The sequence below is a fragment of the Drosophila yakuba genome, chromosome 3R, assembly GCF_016746365.2.
Source record: "Drosophila yakuba strain Tai18E2 chromosome 3R, Prin_Dyak_Tai18E2_2.1, whole genome shotgun sequence".
Lineage (NCBI taxonomy): Eukaryota > Metazoa > Arthropoda > Insecta > Diptera > Drosophilidae > Drosophila > Drosophila yakuba.
In genome coordinates this window covers 11,543,589-11,563,635 of record NC_052530.2, presented here as the reverse complement: position 1 = coordinate 11,563,635, position 20,047 = coordinate 11,543,589, and the positions used below count along the sequence as shown (strand labels likewise).

The window sequence follows — 20,047 nt, the reverse complement described above, 5'->3', positions numbered from 1 at the left end:
TTATAGATATTATACATGGATCGGGACGGGCGATGTCCGTGACTTGGTGGCCGGTTCCGCTAATTTGTCGCCACTTATAAATTATTGATATGGCCCAGTCTCCGTCTCCACAGACGCCAATCGTTGCATATTTATGCAAAAGCCGTAAGCCAAAGTCGAAACACACACAAAACGAACGAATCAAAATGCGATTAAAAACCGGGTAGGACCGGCAAACTGAACGGCGGCTTCTTGCCTATAGGTAAACAGATATTCTGGGTGTTTACTTTGAGCTGAAACCAAGAGGTTTTGACATGAATTCTCTATTCCTAAAACCACGAGGTTTTGACATAAATTCTCTATTCCTAAAACCAAGAGGCTTTGACATGAATTCTCGTTTCCTGGGGCCTATCAGCATGATTCCTGATTAATCTTCCATGATTTCTAGCCTTTTAGCTGGTTGTACTGACTTCTTTACAGTCTCAACTCTACTATAGCATATTGTCAATAATTAAGGGCTGTACTCACTTGTGCTGCGCCGTCAGCTGCGATGGCACCTCAATACTGTGTGTGGTGGTTCTGCGGCGTTCGCCACTCATGTCGGCGAGTCTGGCAAAGTCCGTGTCGCGATCCTGGTCTGCCAGACGGGCGGAGCGTCGCGATTCCAGCAGACGCACTTCCTCCAGTCGCTTCTTCAGCTCAATGGGTTCCTGCGAACGGAATGGGAATGGAAAAAAGAGAACAGAGACTTGGGTTAGTCAGAAGCTTCTTATCGCCTGGCCGCCTGCCCGACTGGTGCTATTCAGCGGCAATCGCCATGAGTCACCCGCTTTGAACAATTAAAGCGCGCAACTTTATTGAGCATCCCATTACAAATTAATGACCCAGTGTGGGCACTTTAGAGCGATTCCTAATTGAGAAAACGGCGACATGGAACACATATTCCTGGGGGTATCTGCATCTAACATTGTTGCATCCACATCCGTCACGCAAGGCGAGCGTTTCTCAATAATTGTTGTATCTACATATACCGCGGCGGAATCCCTGGAAATCTGATTTGATAATAGGCAAAAACTATTTCCGCGAAGTGAAAACCCAATTAAATTATAGTTCACAGGGCAAAAACTAAGTGCAAATTCAACGTATGATTCAAGGTTAATTACAGACCACCGTAAGCACTCCTTATATATGAAACTACCTTAACCAGGTGAGTATGCAAAAAAAAGTACAAATTAAAAGAACGTGGGCGCTAATTGAGAAACGAAGTACAATTGCAATATCTATGGGCTATCGGGAGAGGGAGGGGAGGGCAACCTTGAATGAGGTCACTTGGTAACAGTGGCGATATAGCCATATATCCTTATGCAATCACCTTTTAGCGTACTTTTCAAGATCTCGCCGCTCAGCAATTGATTGTGACACTTATTATGCCAAACATCTGCATTCAGTTATTTGTATATTGTATATTTATTTATAAACTTTTCTCTATTACACTGCACCACAACGAACCGCAGCGAAATTAAATGAGACGAAAGGTAAGTATATTATTGAGGTTTTGGTTTTCTTCTTTAGGGGTTTTATGTTGTTTATTTTTCTTTTTTGTTTTTTTGTTGTTTTGCGCTACAATTTATTGCGGGTGATAAACTGGGCTTTAATTCGATATTCCGATGCCGAATGTTACAATTTGTTTTTCGCGTCTGGGCAATTTGTTGAATGTGCGTTAATTGGGCACAAAAAGCCGGCCGGCTATATAACGGTATTCGGGTGAAAATACGTCAGCGATTTGGCTCTGCTTATGCTTTGCTTTGCGTATCTGACGGATACGCGGCACGCACACTCACACTCTCTCGCACGGCGCGTGTTTATTTTTAATTATTCAAATTTTCGCTTGATCTTCTTCGCTTTCTGAATTTGCCGTTCTGAATTTGGGCCACTAGGCCTCCGTCGTTCCTAATTTGTTTTACTTGTTTTTTTTTGCTTTTAGTTGGCAGTGGTAAAACTCAGAACTCCACTCTCCGCACTTCACTTGCACTTTTCGGCTGCCCGGGCTCTTTGCTTTTCCACTCGGTTAGCCTGCTTTGCAGTTACTTTTCAGCGATTTTCGGTCTTGCGAATTCTCAGTGTGTTTGCGAATTTTTGTATCTTTGTATCTGCGGTCTGCTGGTGCGAAAGGTTCGCGCGCGCTTTAAAGAATGATTCTGTGAGCTGAAATCGCCGCGAAATCGCCGGGCTTCGTGCTTCTGCTGCTGCTGCCGCCGCTGCTTCGGCTGTCGTTCGGCTCTTGCACTCGGCTCGCTCTCTCAGTCTCAGTTTCAGTTTTCGCGACTGCGCTCGCTTGCGGCCATTTGGCATTGGCCATTTTCCGGTTTCTCATGACGTTTGTTTTTGTTCCTCTGCTTTGTGCTGGCCTTTCGCATGCGGCGTTTTGTTTATGTATCTTAATCTCTGCTTTACTGCGCCGCCGCCGCGCTCTCTTTCACTCGAGCAGTGGAATCGGGTGAGGAGAGTGTAGGGGGGGGTGGGAGGTTGGAAAAGCACTCGTGCGGGCGCCCCGCTCTCCCCCGCAAAAAGAGCGGATTTACGTAACGTAACGTAACTCAAAGATACAAGTGATATCCAGTATCTTGAGCTTTTTCGCTGGCACCGCGTTGAAGAAAAAAAATTTGAAACTGGCTTTTCTTTCCTTTGCCGAGATCCGATCTTGCTTTGATTTAAGATTTAAGAGCCATTAACTCTGACTTAAGAGAAATAACTGCTGGTTTATGACGTCGGGATGACGAAAGCGCCTCGTTTTCCCCTTCAAGTCGACTGGGATTTTTTTTTTTTACTGTTTACTGTTTACTGTTTTTTGTTTGCTGGCTTGCGCTTTTTGAGCTGAGCTCACGCTGGGATTTTTATACCTCGCTGGGGATTTCTGCTGGGTTTTAGGACCTAATGCCATCATCTTTATGCGGTGTTTATGACGGACATACTAAAACTTGATGAAGCACTTGCACATGTAGTTCAGTGGGGCGGGAAAGGGGCCTGACTCAGAGTCGAACTCGTCTAACTCGAAACACAATGTGCAGCATAAAAAAGATCTACTTTCGGGGGGGCAGTAACACCGCTTACTGACTTAAAAACATTTAATTTTTTATATTTTCAAAAACTTGATTCATCGAAATCTTGTGTAAATCTAAAGTTGCAGCGAAGTTTTTATAATAGGAGTCCCATAAAAAATGTGGAAAGAGTAATTGCTATATATGTGATGCTGCTCATGTTGAGTGTAAAATTTCAGGGTTCTTTTAAAATAAATAATCTTATTCTTGTTAAATTCTGTTTTTATCTTGCTAAATATGCCATGAGCATTCATTGTAAATTCATAACGAAAACTTCCAATAAAACCGATGACAATTTTGTTGCTGGAAAACCATATCATAGCGGGGAAATGGTTTTCCTGCCACTTGACCCCGATATTCCTGGTATTGAGTAAGGTCTGGTCTGCGTTATCAGGGAAAAGCTCTGGCAAAAATTCCACAGAACAATATGTTTGCTCAGCGGTCTGTCCCGACGGAGCCCTAACAACAATTATGTATATATGTACATATATGTATATATCTTTCCCACAACCAGTTCTGGGTTATCGGGTCTTCTGCCATGCCATCCGTGCTCAAGTGAGTGTGGAAACTTGTTTGTCATTCGCCCCAAGACGGAGATTAAGCAGCGGTCTTGACGAAACCGAGCGAGACCCCAATTTCAATTTTAAGCGAAACCAAAATATTTGGTCAGAGAGTGAAATGCCGTTTTTGTACGGTCAGATTATGCGGACCGCACCGCAACGCACCGCAACGCACCGATAGCCGATGGATGATAGCCGGCTATCTGGGACACCCTTTGGCCTTGCTACCTCGCGGCGAAGGAACAACAAAAAAAGTGGGCAAAACCGCGCCCGCAGCCTGGGAACACAATTTTGGGTTAAGATAGGCCATAGGGTATAGGATGTAGGGTGTAGGGTGTAGGGGTAGCGGTACGATGATTACGAATCCGCAGACAGAGTCATATGTTTGTAAGTATGTAGTTGCACTGATAAGCGGTGCCGATAAGGATGACCACGCCACAAGGGCGGGACGGGGCGGTACGGGGAGGTGCGGTGTGCGGTGCCTGTGTATGGTCAATTACGCTGGGTAAACAAGGATCGAACGAGGCAGTGTATGTGTATGGGTCAGATAATTTCTGGAACTGGATGCGCGCATGCGCCGAAATATGTCACTCCATCCTGGCGATCGGCCTCATTATGTGTTCATCAGGCAAGCGTGTGGCACTTCCCCCTGCGATCCTCGCATCCGAACACTTGGAAATGCGTGATCGCGTGCCGGAAACCTGAGACGCATGCGAATTCATCAGATAGTCGTAAATATTCTCCATTCGCCTTCGGTGGCGAACTGAGTCGAAATGAGCTCAGGTTTTTTGGCAAACCGATCGAACCGTGATTTGAAATTCGATGTGGAGTCGAGAATGTGTCGGAAGTGGGGCTAATTATGGGCTATCGATTGCGGTATTTTTGCACAAATATTTGCATAAAAAGAAATTGTATTTTGTGCTGAAATCATCAAATAAATTTAATAACCAAGTATATTACCAATTCCAACCATTCACAGCTAGGACAATGGCACAGGAAGCTATTAAGTTTCGAGCTAATTTACGAGTTTTCATTGACGCACACCCCTGCTGGAAAACCAACTCGGAGCCATAACTCTGATCATTGCCTCATTGCCCCGATCATCGTGCATCCCTAACTCGTGCAGAGTTAATGTCCAAGTGCACCCCCTGTGTGGCAGCGTGGCAGTGAGGCACCCCCCGCCGGATGGCTACCGCCATTGACGGCCAGTTAAACCCAATTAAAGGCTATCTGTATCTGTATCTGTATCTGTAACTGCATCTGTGTCTGTACGACTGGCCGGCAAATTGCCGTATCCCCGACAGGCGCAGCTTCGGAGTTTGCTGTCCGCTTGCCTCATTTGTTTGACTAGCCCATGTTGTTGGCTGTTGGCTGTTGGTTTTTGGCCCAGAAGGTTGCTGCAGCTAATTGCCCATTACCTTGGGCCGAGGCAGTTTTTATTTTGTTTGAGCTAACTGCAGCAAGTCAAAGACTTTCAAATGCCAGTCGAGCGAACGTCGTTTGTTGCCAGCTGCCGCCAATGACGACGTCGTCTTGTGCAATTATGCCCCTTTGCACTGGAAACTAATTCAATGGGCAATACTTTAAAAAAGCAAACAAAAATAATAATAAATGGTGCATATTAAAGTGCTGACATGTAGAGAGCGCCAATGAGAATCGTTGCATTCGCAATAAAGTTAGGAATATATTGTTAAAGAGGTGCGGTACCGATAAGATCTCAAGTCCAACTACTTGCAACTAAGCAGTCTGCTACTGCACTTAGCGTAGTAATGTTGTTTTCAGTGTAATCCCGGCTGCTGCAATTTTCGCAAGAATATGCGAGAGTTTGCCCACGTGCCAAGTCGACTTGGGCAGCGCAATTTGGGTTAATTGTCTGCGGATTAGGCAGCGCTCATTGTTGCATTGGGGCACAAAAAGGCGCTTAACGCCAGGCATTTCTGACACTCGCCTCCAAAATGGGCATATGGGTATATGGGGGAATATGGGGTGCAACACTCGTCCAAATCGTGTGTATATAGGCTATAGAGCATTTCGATCAAGCATCGATCATCGACCACCAACTGGATGACTGGCTGAGTCAGCTGCGGATCGCTGAACGATAATAAATTCAGCCATTGTCATTTGAGGCGTTTCGAAAACGTAACATTCGCCTTCCGACTGGAGTTGCTTTTGTTTACCTGTGGAAAGGTATGAAAAACACTCACACACGGCGACATGGCGATATCAGAATTTACGTAAGCCGTCATGTCTTCCGATCATGCAACTTTCTGCAATTGCAATTGCGCTTCAACTTGAATTGAAAATGAAACTGAAAAGCGAAATGGTATGGAATGAAAAACAGCCGGCTGAAATTCTAATTGAATGACAAATTGTTGTCTTTGGATCGCGCACTGCATTTGAGCATGTGTGTGACTCAATATCGATGGTTTTAACATATAAATATATTATATATGTATTTTGACTGCCGGAAGCGTTTTCGTTTTCACAAAGGGCGTGGTCGAAACACCCAAATATCTCGAGTACGACCTCCCCCCGCATTTGCCAACCTCATTCACTCATTCAACAAGTCGGCGGGGCAAATGGAATTGAATATTGTTCGCATTTTTTCAGTTCGCTGTGTCTAAATTGAAAGCCACTTAACCCATTTCGAGCATAATGCGAAACAGTTTGAGCTCTCTAATGGCCGGCAAATGGAGAATGGAGATTGGGGAAAGGGGAATGGGGATTGGGGAGTGGACGGGGAGCCTCGACTCGGTTATGCTTTATTAGATCACAGATGCGACCAAAGTTGTAGGGCATATAATCAAGCGCAGTCGCAGCCGCGGTCAGAAAAAGTCATTAAAGTAACTTCCATTTTCCATTGGCAGCCAGCGTCTTTTTTGTGGGTCATCATTATGTAAACCCAATCACTGCATTTTAAGCCAAATGAAAATCCTATAACTGCGAATATTTTCAATTCGCTTCGCTTTCGTAATGTTGGTGGCTCTGGTCAGGTTTAAATTATGACGCAAGTTGCAGGCGCACATAACAAAAAGTCATCATTAATATATTATACACTTAGTCAAACAACTGCACTTAATATTTAAAATATAATTTTAATAAAGAATTTAGTGAAAACCGAATCGCTTCTTCTTCAAACAATTTAGATACTTCTAAGAAATGCTCAGCTAAATTCAAAGCTTATATTAGCTTATAATGCTTTATGAAACCCCTCCAATTTCTTCCGGTGTGCACAGCATTGAACACCTATCTGAAATCTCATATCGCCAATCGGTGGGTGGTAGTAGTTATAGTGGTAGTTACAGTGCCACCCGCTGATTTGGGGCTCAGTTCAAGTTGAACACGGTGAACATTATGCAAACAAGAGGCGCGGGAATTGACACATGACCAAAATCTGTACGTGCGGCGCAATGAAAGCTCAATTAAGTTATTGCTGCATAATTCGTTTTCCAAGCCAGCGGACGCTTTCCCAAAAGGAAAACCACTTGAAAATCCACTATTTCGGAACATTTTTGTTGCAAGTTTCTGGGCAGCACGTACGTAACGTGGCTAACAGTTAATTTCGCTGGCCATTGTAGATTTAGTTTTTAGTTGTTTGTATACATTTTTTTTAGTTGGCCAGACAGCTGAAAATTCGAAACATAAACATAACTGTAATTGCGGCGTAATTGCAGCGGATAGAAGCGGAAAACGAAAGTGCATCGAAATAGTGGAAAATCAGGCGGGGAAATCGGAGGAGCAATCGTATAATTGTGACCCGAAACAATTTTAAATGCTTCACAATTTCAATCAAAGCGAATCGAATTTGTTTTACCATTTTAGAAAGCACCCGTTTGTGCTTGCTACAATTTTTTCTATTTTTTTCCAGTTTTATTTAGTTGTTTTTTTGAAGGGGTGGCTGCGATTATGGGCGGTGGAGCTGCAACAATGAAATTGAATTTGATTTCTTGATCGTCGAGCACTCGACGAAATCTGACTTTGTGTGGAGTGTCTGCTTTAATAAGCCAACAACAACTGGCGGCGGGTGAAAGTAAAAAACCGAAAAAGTGAAACAAAAACCAAGGCAGCAACGTCTCGGCTTTCATGGGTATTATGAAACGCAAGTCGCTCGAGCATTTGGAGTTGCAAATAGAAAAAGAAAAATAAAAAGCGAAGGAGCGGGAGATGGAGATGGAGGAGAGGAAGAGAAGGGGCGGGGCAGGTGGTGCTGCCAGGTGAGCAGACAAGCTGGCAAGTCATCCAAGTAAGTTGCGCAGGTGCGAGAAACTTTCAGCGAGAAAAACGCCAGCGGCATTGACTCCATCAAATTGGGGCTTAAATTCAAATTCAAATTCGAATTTGAATTCCACTCGTTTGGCTTTGGAGTCGATGGCGTTGTTCGCACTTTTTGGCCAGGAGAGCGTGTCTTTGGGCCATGAACGCATTCGCATTAACAGTTAATTGCCAAAGTGGATGGTGGTTGGTGGATGCTGATGGTCGTCGAATGATGGAGTACGCGATTGCAACTGGAGGCTACGCGATTGACTTGTCAAGACCCCAAAGTGGATAATCTACTCGAAGCTGTGTCTTTTACATGGACTGGAACTACAGATAAATACGTGTGCATCATGTTGAAAATATCTAAACTTAACCAAAATGAAATAGGTTTATCTAGTGGGTGCAATGTGTTATTGCGTAAAAGAACATTTAGCAAAACTATCGTAAAATAATCTTTATTTTATTATTAGACTTTTTATTTAATTTAGAACCCAGCTTCCCTCCTTAAACATTTTATAATATTTTCTAGCAACTTATAAGACATGTCCTGCCTACATTCTCACTCGTATACCCCCATTTATTTCCAACTCTATAATCGCTAGCGTTCAAAAGTCTTTACAAAAAATGCCACTTCAAGTGGCAGATTGATATTCGTCAGTTGTTGTGGCGGTTGAAAACTGAATGTGGTAGCTGGTGCTCGGGGCATGCCACACAAAATGCCGGTTGCTTCTGTATTGTTTCCACCGCCACCGGCCCCCAAAAGCTCCCCACCAAAACTACCGTTATGTCTGCGCTGCGATTGTCTGTGAGTGTGTGTGTTGGTATGTGTGTGTGTCTCTATTTGCCGGCAACCTGCTGATTTCCAAACATTAACTTAATTTTTTCCCATTTTTCCTCCACCATCGCTGGCACTGTGGAATTAATTATGCGTTTGCGCTCAATTTGTAGCCCAGGTAATTTACCATAGAGAGGGTGATCGCGGGGGGCGGTGGGCTAAATGGGCGTGGCCAGACGAAGTTGTTGCAGGTGAAAGATTTGCGGGTGGCTCCCTATTCGGTATGCTTTTCGCTTTTGAAGTCGGGGTTTCACAATGATTTGAAATCGCGCCTCGGGCTCTTTGAGGAAAATCTCGACTTGTACTGGCAAATGGTTGATAGCGAATAAAGATTTTAATTAAGCGATTGGCCGAACTCAAATCGATGGCCAGAACAAGCGGCCTACCAGCTTGTTGCATTTTGTGTGTTTGACTAATGGCGCCGAGTGTGTTTGGTTAATTAATTTCCCAGTGGGGCACACGCTGGTGAAAGTGCACAGTGAGAAATGAATGGAAGTATCTTCCTAATAGGCAGTGCGCATAGGGCTGCAACTCATACTACGCCTCGTTGTCATCTGTGGCCACGGGGCGTATGAGCAACGCTGTGCTTGCAGCACTTTGCTCCGCTTTTCCCATTCGATCTTTCACTTGCAACTATTACAGCCTGTTCTTGATTTTTCAATTTTCCGCTGCTTTATGGCTTTGCTACTACTACTTTCCACCAGCACAAATGTAGATGCACTCACACACTTTGCATTTGTTAATGCCAAGGTGGCAAAGTATCTATTAGATGCCGTTAACTATAACTGCGGTCTTTTTATTCGCTGCCAACACGCAGCTAGTTTCATTTTTTTCCTGTAAAAAGGCACAATTACGCGGCAGGAAATTGTGAATTAGAAGCGGCGGCGATGCTTTTGGGATCCAGTTGCATTATCCTGCGGCAACGATTAGCAGCAAACTGAATGCCATATTTTCCACCTATTTTTCCTTTATTTGCACGCGATTGTTTGTTTGCCGGGCTGCATTCATTGGAATATGTTGCCATAAAAGTTAATGATATCCAAATTGGCCATTTGATAAGCCCAAAATGCATAGGGACATGACAAAAACGTGTGTCATTATCGTGTTTGTATGAGTGAGTGTGAGTGTGTGTGTGTGAGATGTATGTTTTCCTAGGCAGCGCAGACAACACCAGTTTGATGGAGTAATGAGTCGCAATGTGGGCCAAAAACACATGAGGCTATGCAATTATGTTTCCGAGTTTGAGTTTCAGCGAGTAGGAGAGAACGTAACGAGAACTGTGCCAAGGCGGTCCGAAGTCTTGGCCAAATCATATGGATAGATGGTTGGATAGTTGGATGGAATGGAATGGAATGGAATGGAAAAGCCAGCATATAATAATTATGTGGCTTCACTTTTGACATTTCGCCTGCATCCGCTATCTCCGGCCGGGCAATTGCATCTCTGGCCAGAACAATGGGAACAATGGGGCTCGGCTCGACTCGGCATGGCACTGAATTAGCATTAGAGCATTAGCATTAACCCGGAAACTTACGCAGCTGTGCGCGGGATCTGAAAAAGTGAGTCATGTGGCATAGCCAAATGGCGAGTATGGCCATGTTGCACGTTGTACGCTGCACGCTGCACGCTGCACGTTGCACTTTTGCAGGTGTGGCCTGTCCCAGTTGGATGCCAGCGGAGTTGCAAATTAACTTGTTTGCCATGCGATTAGATGCCGCAAATTTATGGTTTATATGATTTTGGTCAACCAAGCGGCAAGTGGGTCAGGCATACAGTACGAACCACTATACTACACTCGTATGCTGAGAAGATTTTCCCGGCATTCTTCTTCTCGATGCTCTGTGCTCTGTGACCCACTTGCCAAACGGAAAGTGAAAACATGGCCGTGCGGCAGCTGGCCTTAATTGATATTTGGGCCATTCTGTTCGCTGGTGGCAAGAAACTACAAAAAAAAAAAAACCAACGAAAAACTTATAAAATTCGCAAACTACCCAAGCCACAATGCAAACTGTTTGCCTTTTCGGCATGGGGATTGGGGATTGGGAATTTTGGCATGCCAAACGAGTTGGAAAGTGCGAATTTTTGCACGTCTCGGTATTAGCATAAAACGCAAAACCAAATGCAAAGTATAAAATGAGCAAAAATCAAAACTACAAAAGACCTTAGACTCGAGAGTGGAAGAAACAGAGTTCAGTCGTATTATGCGCCAAATGTGCCAAAGTTATAAAAGCTGTGCTATTTATACATTTAAACAGCTTCATTAAAGTTGCAAATTGCATAATTGTCGGCTAGCCGCCGAGTTTCCTCAATAGCTTCTGTTTGCTTAGATTATTTCCTAATATAGTTTCGCATAAACCATAATTAGGAAGAGAAAACCAAAAGCAGCATAGCTTTTAAAGCTACTTTCATTAAAAATCCCAACAATGGTTGGTTAATTTCCAAAATTCCTGATTTCAAACTTAAAAGCCCCACATTTGTTCGAGCTTCATGCTTGCACAACTCGATCTAAAATATCTCTAGGCCAGGAAATCATAATCAAGTTTTTGCATCACAAAATAAATAAAGCCGACCCCCAGATAAGCAGCTATGTGAGGCGGCAAAACAGCTCTATTCCTGCCCAAACCACTGCCTTCTGCCTGCTGCTTGCTGCCTTCCAGCAAATGTGGCTATATCTCAACCGAAGCTCGGACTTCACACTAGTTTAACACTTTCGAGTGGCTGCATGTGTGTATGCATCTATGGCTAAGTGCCGGCGAGGGCCAACAGAGTGAAACAGAAAAGGCAAACGTTAAGTGAAAAAACAGTATCTCATGGATGCGGCGTATCTGCGCCTGTGCAGCCAGCAAACAGCTGCTGATGAGCTACGCAAACAATGATTGGCATTCGTTGTTATCTCTCATGCCTTGTCGAAGTATTTGCACTCTTTGAAAATTGCCAAGATGCGAAGGAGGCAGCATCGGCGGCTTTGAAAACTTTTCAAATTGTTGCCCATTTGCCATGATATGCCGCGTGGCATGCGGCATTTGGCATGGGGCAACTGCCACCGGCAACTGCCACTGGCAACTGGCACTTGTTGGAAATAACTTAAAGCCGGGCTCGTGGAAACCAAAGTTTAATTAAGGAATCGCCTGGCCTCGCACACAAGAAACTTACCGACCGACCAACTACATAATTAAAATCCGATCCCAAAGCCAATCAAATGGCAGTCGAACCCACATGAAACAATGAGGAAGTGCTTCACTTACCACACGCCAGATGGGGAATCAAACTCACTATACTAAGTATCTAAGGGTTTACCCAATCATGGAGCACTTTGGCAATACGCACCTGCAAAGAAAGAGAGCAGAGAAAAAAGTGGGTTAAAACGCTGTGTTTAACTGTTCAATAAAACGTGGCAACATAATGCCGCATTTAAATGGCCACAGCAGGAACACCGGTGATTGTAAATTTGCCCCAGAGTTTAGTTTTTTCAATTTTATTTGGTTTTCCCAACAGCTGTTGCCGGCTATTTTTGTGGCTGATGTTGCCGGTAAACACCTGTAAGCCACAAATCGCAAGTCGGCTCCACAAACTGGCAACAATTGCCGCCATAAAGCAGTTGGATTGTTTAAGTTGTTGCATAAAAGCCAAGTTGCTCCCACTTTCAGCCGAGAAGTGGGAGAAGAAATCGCCGGCTTTTGTTGCCGTGCGAAAAAAGTGAAAGTAATGCAACAAACTTACCCACACAATACAACAATAATGGCCAAAACGGTAGCCAATAAGCCATAAACTACAGCCAAAAGCCAACAACCATTTCAACTGGCAAAAACTAACAGAGAAGTTGGAGAAACCACATGATTCCACAGTTTCCACAGCTGAATGAATCTGAGTGCAAGTTTTCATTCGAGAATAGATCTGAAAGTGACCGGATAAAGATACAAAAAAACACTGCAGTTGAGTTGTCAAAACTAACGAGCCTTACTAAATGCTCAGAAATCAATGGCTGCGTTCACATTTCAAATGCGGAAATATTTACCTTGGACGCGAGTAAATACAGACAAACATGGCTAACAAGTATCGAAAGGTGTGTGTTTGTGTAGGTTTTTGTGGTCGAAACGGAGGTGGATTTTGCGGCTGTTTATTAGCTCAAGCTGTTAGCGTTGGTATGAACATGTATCTGCCTTCCGCTATTTATCTTGCAGATACGCCTTGACAATTGCAGATTGAGCAAAATGCCGATATAAATAACTACCAAGTGGAGCGAAACACCAGTGGAGATTTATGGCTTCGATCAGTAGAAAGTCAAGGGAAAATATTCTTTGTGTATAGCCGACATTCAAAAATATTTGTATAATAATTTGAGATGTATTCATAGATAGATAGATTCTCGTTGCGAGTGGTATATAGGCCTGTACCGTTGACCTTTGACCCGGTCAGATGTATTTAACCAAACTCTTGTCCCAACATAGATACACACAGGTATCTGCGGCCATGTTTCGGCATTTCCCCAGCTCAACACCGCTCAACACCTTTTTTTCCCCGGAATTCCCAAACATTCTGACCGCAGTCGATGATTACGATCCTCTCCTCTTTCTTCCGTCCACTCTTACATACTTGCATACATATTTAGTGGGCTTTTATCTTTGTCTTTTGCTGGGGCATAAATATATTTGAACACAGGTTCAGGCGGCCTAATTAGAGGGCCTCTCACAGGCAGATAGCCACTTCATTTTCGAGACAACTGCGTGTAATTAAAGGCGAATACTCGGATACTTGGATACTCGGATACTTGGATACTCGAATACTTGAGGGCGAACCACGTCGAGGCTGTTAATTTATTCAAACTCGTTGAAGTCGCCGAAATAAAATGGTGAAAGATACTCGCGTACCTAAAAATAGTCACGTGGTAGAATGTCGAATGCACCCAAGAGAGTTTCCCTCGCGGAGTTCTGTGTTCTGTGTGCTGCGTTGGTTCTTGGTTCAAGGTTTTCCCCCGGCCAGGTTTTCCCCCCGCTTTTTCTACGCGTGGAAATGTTAATGGGGTCATTTGCCCGACTCGTCGGCACATCGAAGGCGAAAAAGGCTGCTCGAGATGGCCTCAAGTGCATTTATTTAAATTTCACGCTTTGGTCCCAACATCGTGTGTGGAGTCGAGCCGCTCTACCTATAATGCCTTTTGTTTATGGAAATTTGAAATTAAGTGCGTTTTTATATTCGGGGAAATATGAAATTAATTGGGGTTTCACTCATTCACAAGGCCGCCAAAGGGCAGTAGAATACACTAAATTTTCAAAGTATTCATTTTTTCCCATTTCATGCCGTATTAATAAGGAATAATAAGTAAGCAATTCAAATGTCTATTTGCTATCAGTGACATTCGCTTTGCAAGCGTCGAATTGCATCACTTTGCACCTGCATATCTGGGCAGCAGAAAGTTTTGCTCAATTGGCAGTGATGGCCAAACAACTGTTAGCAAAGTTAACAACTGAAGCGCTTATCAGTCGGCGAGTCGCGCCGAGTGTTTCGTAATTTTTTTGGCCCGCTCTTATCGGAAAAAGCCATTCAGTGCAAGCCAACAACTGCAATGGGCCAAAAACAGGCCCGACTTCCGCTGGCAGTTTGGTTTGGTTATCGCTGCTCACGTGCTTGTTGCATTGAAAGTGCTGAAAAGAATGAATATACATACATTTGGCCATTTGGCTCTTGGCTTTTGGCCCGATTAGCCGGAGGGCTATCACTACGGCTGTAGTTATCATCTGGTGTTGCCACTTAGCGGAACGCATTCAGTTGCGTTCCCTTTTCTTGGCCTCTTTGTTGTCATATACATATAGCTACCATATGCCATATCATCGGCACACGTGTCATTTGCAAATCGCGACTTTGGCACGTCGCACATTTAGCGAAAATCCCTCGATCTTGCAGCCTGACATTAATCTCAGTTTTTGCATTTTTCGCACAGCTGCGTGCTCTTGAAGTGGCAGCAAATCGCTGGCAATCTTTTTACACTTTTGCTGATTTATTTGTCGCAGTTTTTATTTGCGCAGAATCACAGACAATTGTTCGTGCCTTTTGTGTTTTATTTCTAATTAGCTCATTATACGCGACATAATTGCTCATTGTCGTTACCCGATTCTCTAATCGTCCACTGGCATTTGATTGCAGATACAGATGCATCGCATCTAAGTGCGCAGTTGAGAATCGCCCTCGCGGATGGCGATAACTCGAAATGGATTGCGTCCGATCGCCAGTGCTCCCATTTCCCCATTTCAATCAGTTTTTGTGGCAATAAAGAGATTCTACCAATTTACCAACTAATATATACGAGTTAAGCATCATTTTTATATCTGAAAGTAATCTTAAACAGCATAGAACATTTAGTTGTTTTAAGCAAAAATACGATGAAGAGACAAGCAATGAATGCATAAAATTGTATTTTTCAAAGTAAATGCTCATGTGGAGTGGCATACATTTTGCAGAGATTTCGATTCCTCAAGCCCTCCCAACCACATTTCCCCTTCCCAACGTTTAGGTGAAAATTCCTTGAGTGCTTTTTATGCACACGTTCAACAATGAGGAAATCTTTACGAGCACATCTGCCGCATAAAGTGTCCGACTTTTGGACCGACAGTCTGTCTGTCCGTCGGTGGCAAAGAGTTAAGACCCGGTTGCAACGCAGTCGCGGTCCAAGTCAACTTGTTGTAGCCGGCAATTAATTACGCCGGTTGACAGTCAACTTGGGCTGCTGTTTCGCTGGCGGTCGCTTTACCATTTGATCTCTGCACTTCGATAGCGAAACGTAAGCGAGAGGGGGGTGGAAAGCGGGGAAATATGTGGCAGCGCCACGCCCACTTCGCCAACCAAAGTTAGGCATTCTTAGAGAGAGAAAAAAAAGAGGAAAAGAAGCAAATGCTGGACAACTTGACACTTGTAAGTCGCGCTAATTGGTTTTGGGAAATCCAAGACTCATATTTATTCGTCATTAGCTGCAGGTCTACTACACTAATTTGCGTGCCCCATTCATCTGGTGTTTTTTGTTTTTTTTCTTTTTTTGGTGTTTGGGATTGAGGTCAACGTCAACGTGGCAGGAGGAAAACTGTCGAAGCGTTAAGCAACTAACTGCGTGGCAGGTTCAAGCAGTTGGGGCAATCAGCCAGCCACAGCGCAATAAAAAGAAAAAGAAAAAAAAGAGGAACTAAGAAATAAGAAATAGGAAAATAAATAACAATAACAGCGGGCCCTTGTTTATGCAACTCACGCATCGGAAAAGTCTAGAGACATTTTCCTCCTTTCCGCTGTCAGCTTGGCGTTTTGTTTTACATCTCACCGTTTTTTTTTTGGGAGGGGGCCTTACGGGGGGTTACGACGGAGTGGGTTAATGGAAAAACTTTGGATTCAATTAGAGAAGAGCGCCGAAGGGCAGAGGCGACACAGATACAAAGATACAAAGATACAAAGACAGAGAGATACAGTTGAGGCATTCGACTGTGAAGTTCAAATTACAAATTGGGTAACAATTGGAGAACTCGCAACTAATAAACGATATTTCTGAACTCTTGACTTGCGCTCCATTCCATGCCATTCCAATTCCAATTCCACTTCCAATACCAATTCCAATTCGAATTCCAGTTTCAATTCCGATTCAATCAAGCAGCCAGGGCCACAATTATGTAATGTTCGCTGCGAGTGCCTATATGTACAAATATATATATACATAGATATGTTTTTAGCGTATCTTGAGAATCGAGTGAGCGGGACAAGGTCTCGCCTAAGCCATCTATTTGGCTGTCAGCATTTGGGCTCTTTAAGCCGCGCAGAAATGTAAAATGTATACCGAAGAATGAAAAATGAAAAATTAAAAATGCAAAATGAAATGAAATGAACAAAAACTGAAAATTGTTTACAAAACGATACGCTTGGCCTCAGCGACACCCGGAGACCCGAAGTCGGGCCAAATGGGCGCCACTCCCAGAACTCCGAGCTCCAAACTCCAAACTCCAAACTCGAAATCCAGTTCAAAAACAAAAACAACTTAAAACCCGAAAAGCTAAACCGCGCAGGCGCGGCAGTTTTACTTTTTCATTTACCGTTTAGCCCGCTTGCCACATAAATTGTGCAGCAAACTTTATGCAAGCCGCAGAGTAAAAACAAAAAACCAAAAAACCAGCTTTGCATATTTGCAACGTCTGATTAATTTAATAGTTTTTTCCGCACACTTTTTCGTGTCTGCTTGGGGAAAATGACATTTAAGTATCATATGCCTTCAATTCGCAACAGGTGGGGGTATTTCCTCTGAATTCAAACCGAACATCTGCCATGTTCGCGCCCTTGTAGATGAATATCTTGGCATTAAGCAACACCACACACCACACTACACTTACCAACATTTTACACGGAATGGGTAAAAAGTGTTTGGAATATGGGGTTTGCTCGTCGGGAGCATGCAATTTTCCAATTTGCTTAATTGCCTCACTTTTTGCCAGTGAGCAATTTTATTGTGCCACAACTAATGGGAAATGGGCAATGGAAAATGGTGCGGGGTAAAGTGTTTGGTCTTGAGACGGGTTTTCCGAACGACACACAACAAATCATTTTTGTACAGCCAAAACGGAATTCTAATTGAGTAATTAGCCGACTTTGTTGCCCTGAACTACTTTCGCATGAGTTTTCCATTTTCAATTTGAATAACCTTTTCCGTTTTCCTTCTTCACACACATCAAATGCATCGAAATGTGTCACATATTTTCAGCATTCTGCGTGGGCGGCCGGCTACTAAACCGAATTCAACATCTACATATTGCGATCAAATATGCAGCTGCATTTGTGGCCACACAGATACACGCACACATACGCTTTTAGTGGTATGTGTTTGATGTTGCCCCTCGAATGCCGACACCCACACACACATTAACCTTCTCTTGATTCACTTTGAGCAATTTAATTGGCCATGAAGGCCTGCGACCGGCCGAATGAATCACTTAGCCAAATAGCGCTTGTTAATAACTTTCAAAGCCGATTTGGCCAACAGGGCGGTATGCATTATGATTCTCCGCCCTTTCGCTGGTCGCTTGTAATGCACTTTAAGTTTAGGTCCGGCTAATGGATGCCGTTGCAAAGTTGTGTTTCCAGCTCATGACTAAATAATATTACGAAAAGGACTCTTGGCTGGCGGCGATGACAAATTTGCCGAAAATGATTCCCAGTTCCAGCCGCTCAAAAATGTCTCAAGAAGCGTGTGAGAGCGCAGCGAAATCTCAAGATTGATTCACTCGAGTGGCACTTGAAAGATGCCCGATTCGGGTTATTCAAAGTGCATGTTAAATTAATTATGCGCTGAAAATAAAGAGCCAACACGAGCAGCAAAAACAAAAATTAACCCAAATGCGGCGTTTATTCAAACAAAAGGGAACAAAAGCCGCTCAAGTAGCTGCTCAAGTCATTTCGATTTTTTCGCTTTTGCAGCAGTCGGGGCACAAAAATGTTTTAACACTTTAAGCAGACGACAAGCCGATAAGCAGCTACCAAAAAAATTAAGGAAACACATGTATGCGAGAAGGGCCAACTTAAGGGCCGAATTGGGAAATACCCTGGCAAATTAGGAACTAAACTAAACACAATTCAAATTCAAATCGAGGAGCAAGAAGCTGGCATTAAAATTAAAATTGGTGAAACAATCAGGCATTCTAAGAAATGATTGACAAGTACAATGAAAGAAAAAAGTTTATACATTTCTGACTAATTGTTATTGTACAAGATGATGCCAAAAATTCCACTACCCCCCACTAGGGTATGAAAATCAGTGTGCATTCAGGAACAAGCGGCCCACATGGGGATCGGACATCAATTTATTAAGAGTTGAATGCCATTCGTGAGGCTGCTGCTTGGACTTATCGCGATCGGAACGGGCGATGTGATGTCTCCTGGCCATTTGGTCATTTGCTTAAATGAGTTGGCAAATAAATAAACGCGGCTGCAAGTATGCAGCAAAACGCGGATTACATGCCAGCCACAAACAAAAGGCCAGGTAAGACTCAGGCTCAGGCAAAGTGGGTGTGGCCAAAAAGGTGAAGGAGCCAACAGGCAAAGCCACTTTCAGCCGGATTAAATTCAATTTTATGACCCCCACTTCTCTTTGCTGTTTGCTCGCGCACTGCCTGCACTTGTTTGGATTTTCTTTTTGGCGTGGCTTGGTTTGAATTAGCCAGCCGTCATAATAAAACCGTTTAATTTGCCCGTTGTGACATTTTAGTGGCAATTAAATCGAGGATAGGTGACTTTGTTGCATGCACCACCGATCGCCAGTTGTTGGCCAATTTTGGTCAGCAAGCCGGCCGGTTAAAGTCGGCCATAAACCAGCTGTCTCGAAACTCGGATTGCATTTTCCACTTGGCAGCGCCAAATTTGGCCATTTGCTCGTACGTCGTTTGTTGTTAGCTGTTTGCTGTTAGCTGTTTTGCTGTTTTGCTGTTTTGCCGGCCCAGACAATTTGGCATTTTATGCAACTGCCCGCTGCAATCGGCTGCAACTCTTTGGATTTTCTGTTGTCATAAGACGGCCGATTTCGTTGACTCCGCTGAGTGTCGGTTCGGGTTTGAGTTTGAGCCGGAGTTTGAGTTGGAGTTGTCCGAGCGGCGAGTCATCAACTTGGCCAGACACAGACATTAACGCACTCCAATTTGGTCAATTTGGTAATAAACCACAACGAAAACAGGCGAAATGCAGCCGCTTCTGTTTTAGCCGCCGAGTAAAAGGCTAATTGAAGTGGAAACAATGACCTTTCGCTGTGTAAATTAGTCACAAACAATTTGTGTGCTGGCACTCGCTTTTAAATGCCTCTGCCCAAATAAGGTTAACTCTGTTAAATATTTATTAAGTGACTGGAATTAAAAGTGATGGATTTGGGATGCGATGCGGGGACGTTGACTTGGGAAACAGCGTTGGCGATTTCTAAAGCAAACAGATATAACTGGCAATTAATCACACATTAAGTACGTAAATCTTTTAGCATGGCCGCCTTAACAAAATGGAAAGAAATAGTAAACATTTTCTTAATCGGCTTACCCATATATTACACCCTAAGTCACTACACTAACTGTGATTATTTCGATCCAAGCCAGCAGAGAGATAAGCTAATGGCCAACATCGTTTCATGAATCAGCTAACGGAGTTTAGGATCAGCTACGCTGATCATCGAGGTAATTGCAGGCCGCAGGTGAACTGAAGATCACCCGAAGATCACTATTAGAACAAAGATCTGACTTCACTGATCTGAGAAAATATATAGCCATTTCCTTGTTGCGTTCACTGCATGGGCAATAGTGTGTTTGCCACATCGTGATATC

General features: G+C 43.6%; 1 protein-coding gene across 5 annotated transcripts in view; it reads right to left on the bottom strand.

The window, feature by feature from the left end:
* LOC6536455 (zinc finger protein 704) overlaps positions 1–20,047 on the bottom strand; it is a 124,817-nt gene that overhangs the window by 66,204 nt on the left and 38,566 nt on the right. For 3 of the 5 annotated variants that reach the window (XM_002097000.4, XM_043207166.1, XM_043207167.1), the window contains exon 2: positions 508–689. In XM_002097000.4, the coding sequence (XP_002097036.3) occupies positions 508–689 (182 nt within the window). Of the gene's footprint in view, positions 1–507; positions 690–1,351; positions 2,185–20,047 lie in introns of those variants that run through there. The other 2 variants (XM_043207164.1, XM_043207165.1) reach the window with 2 other exon arrangements.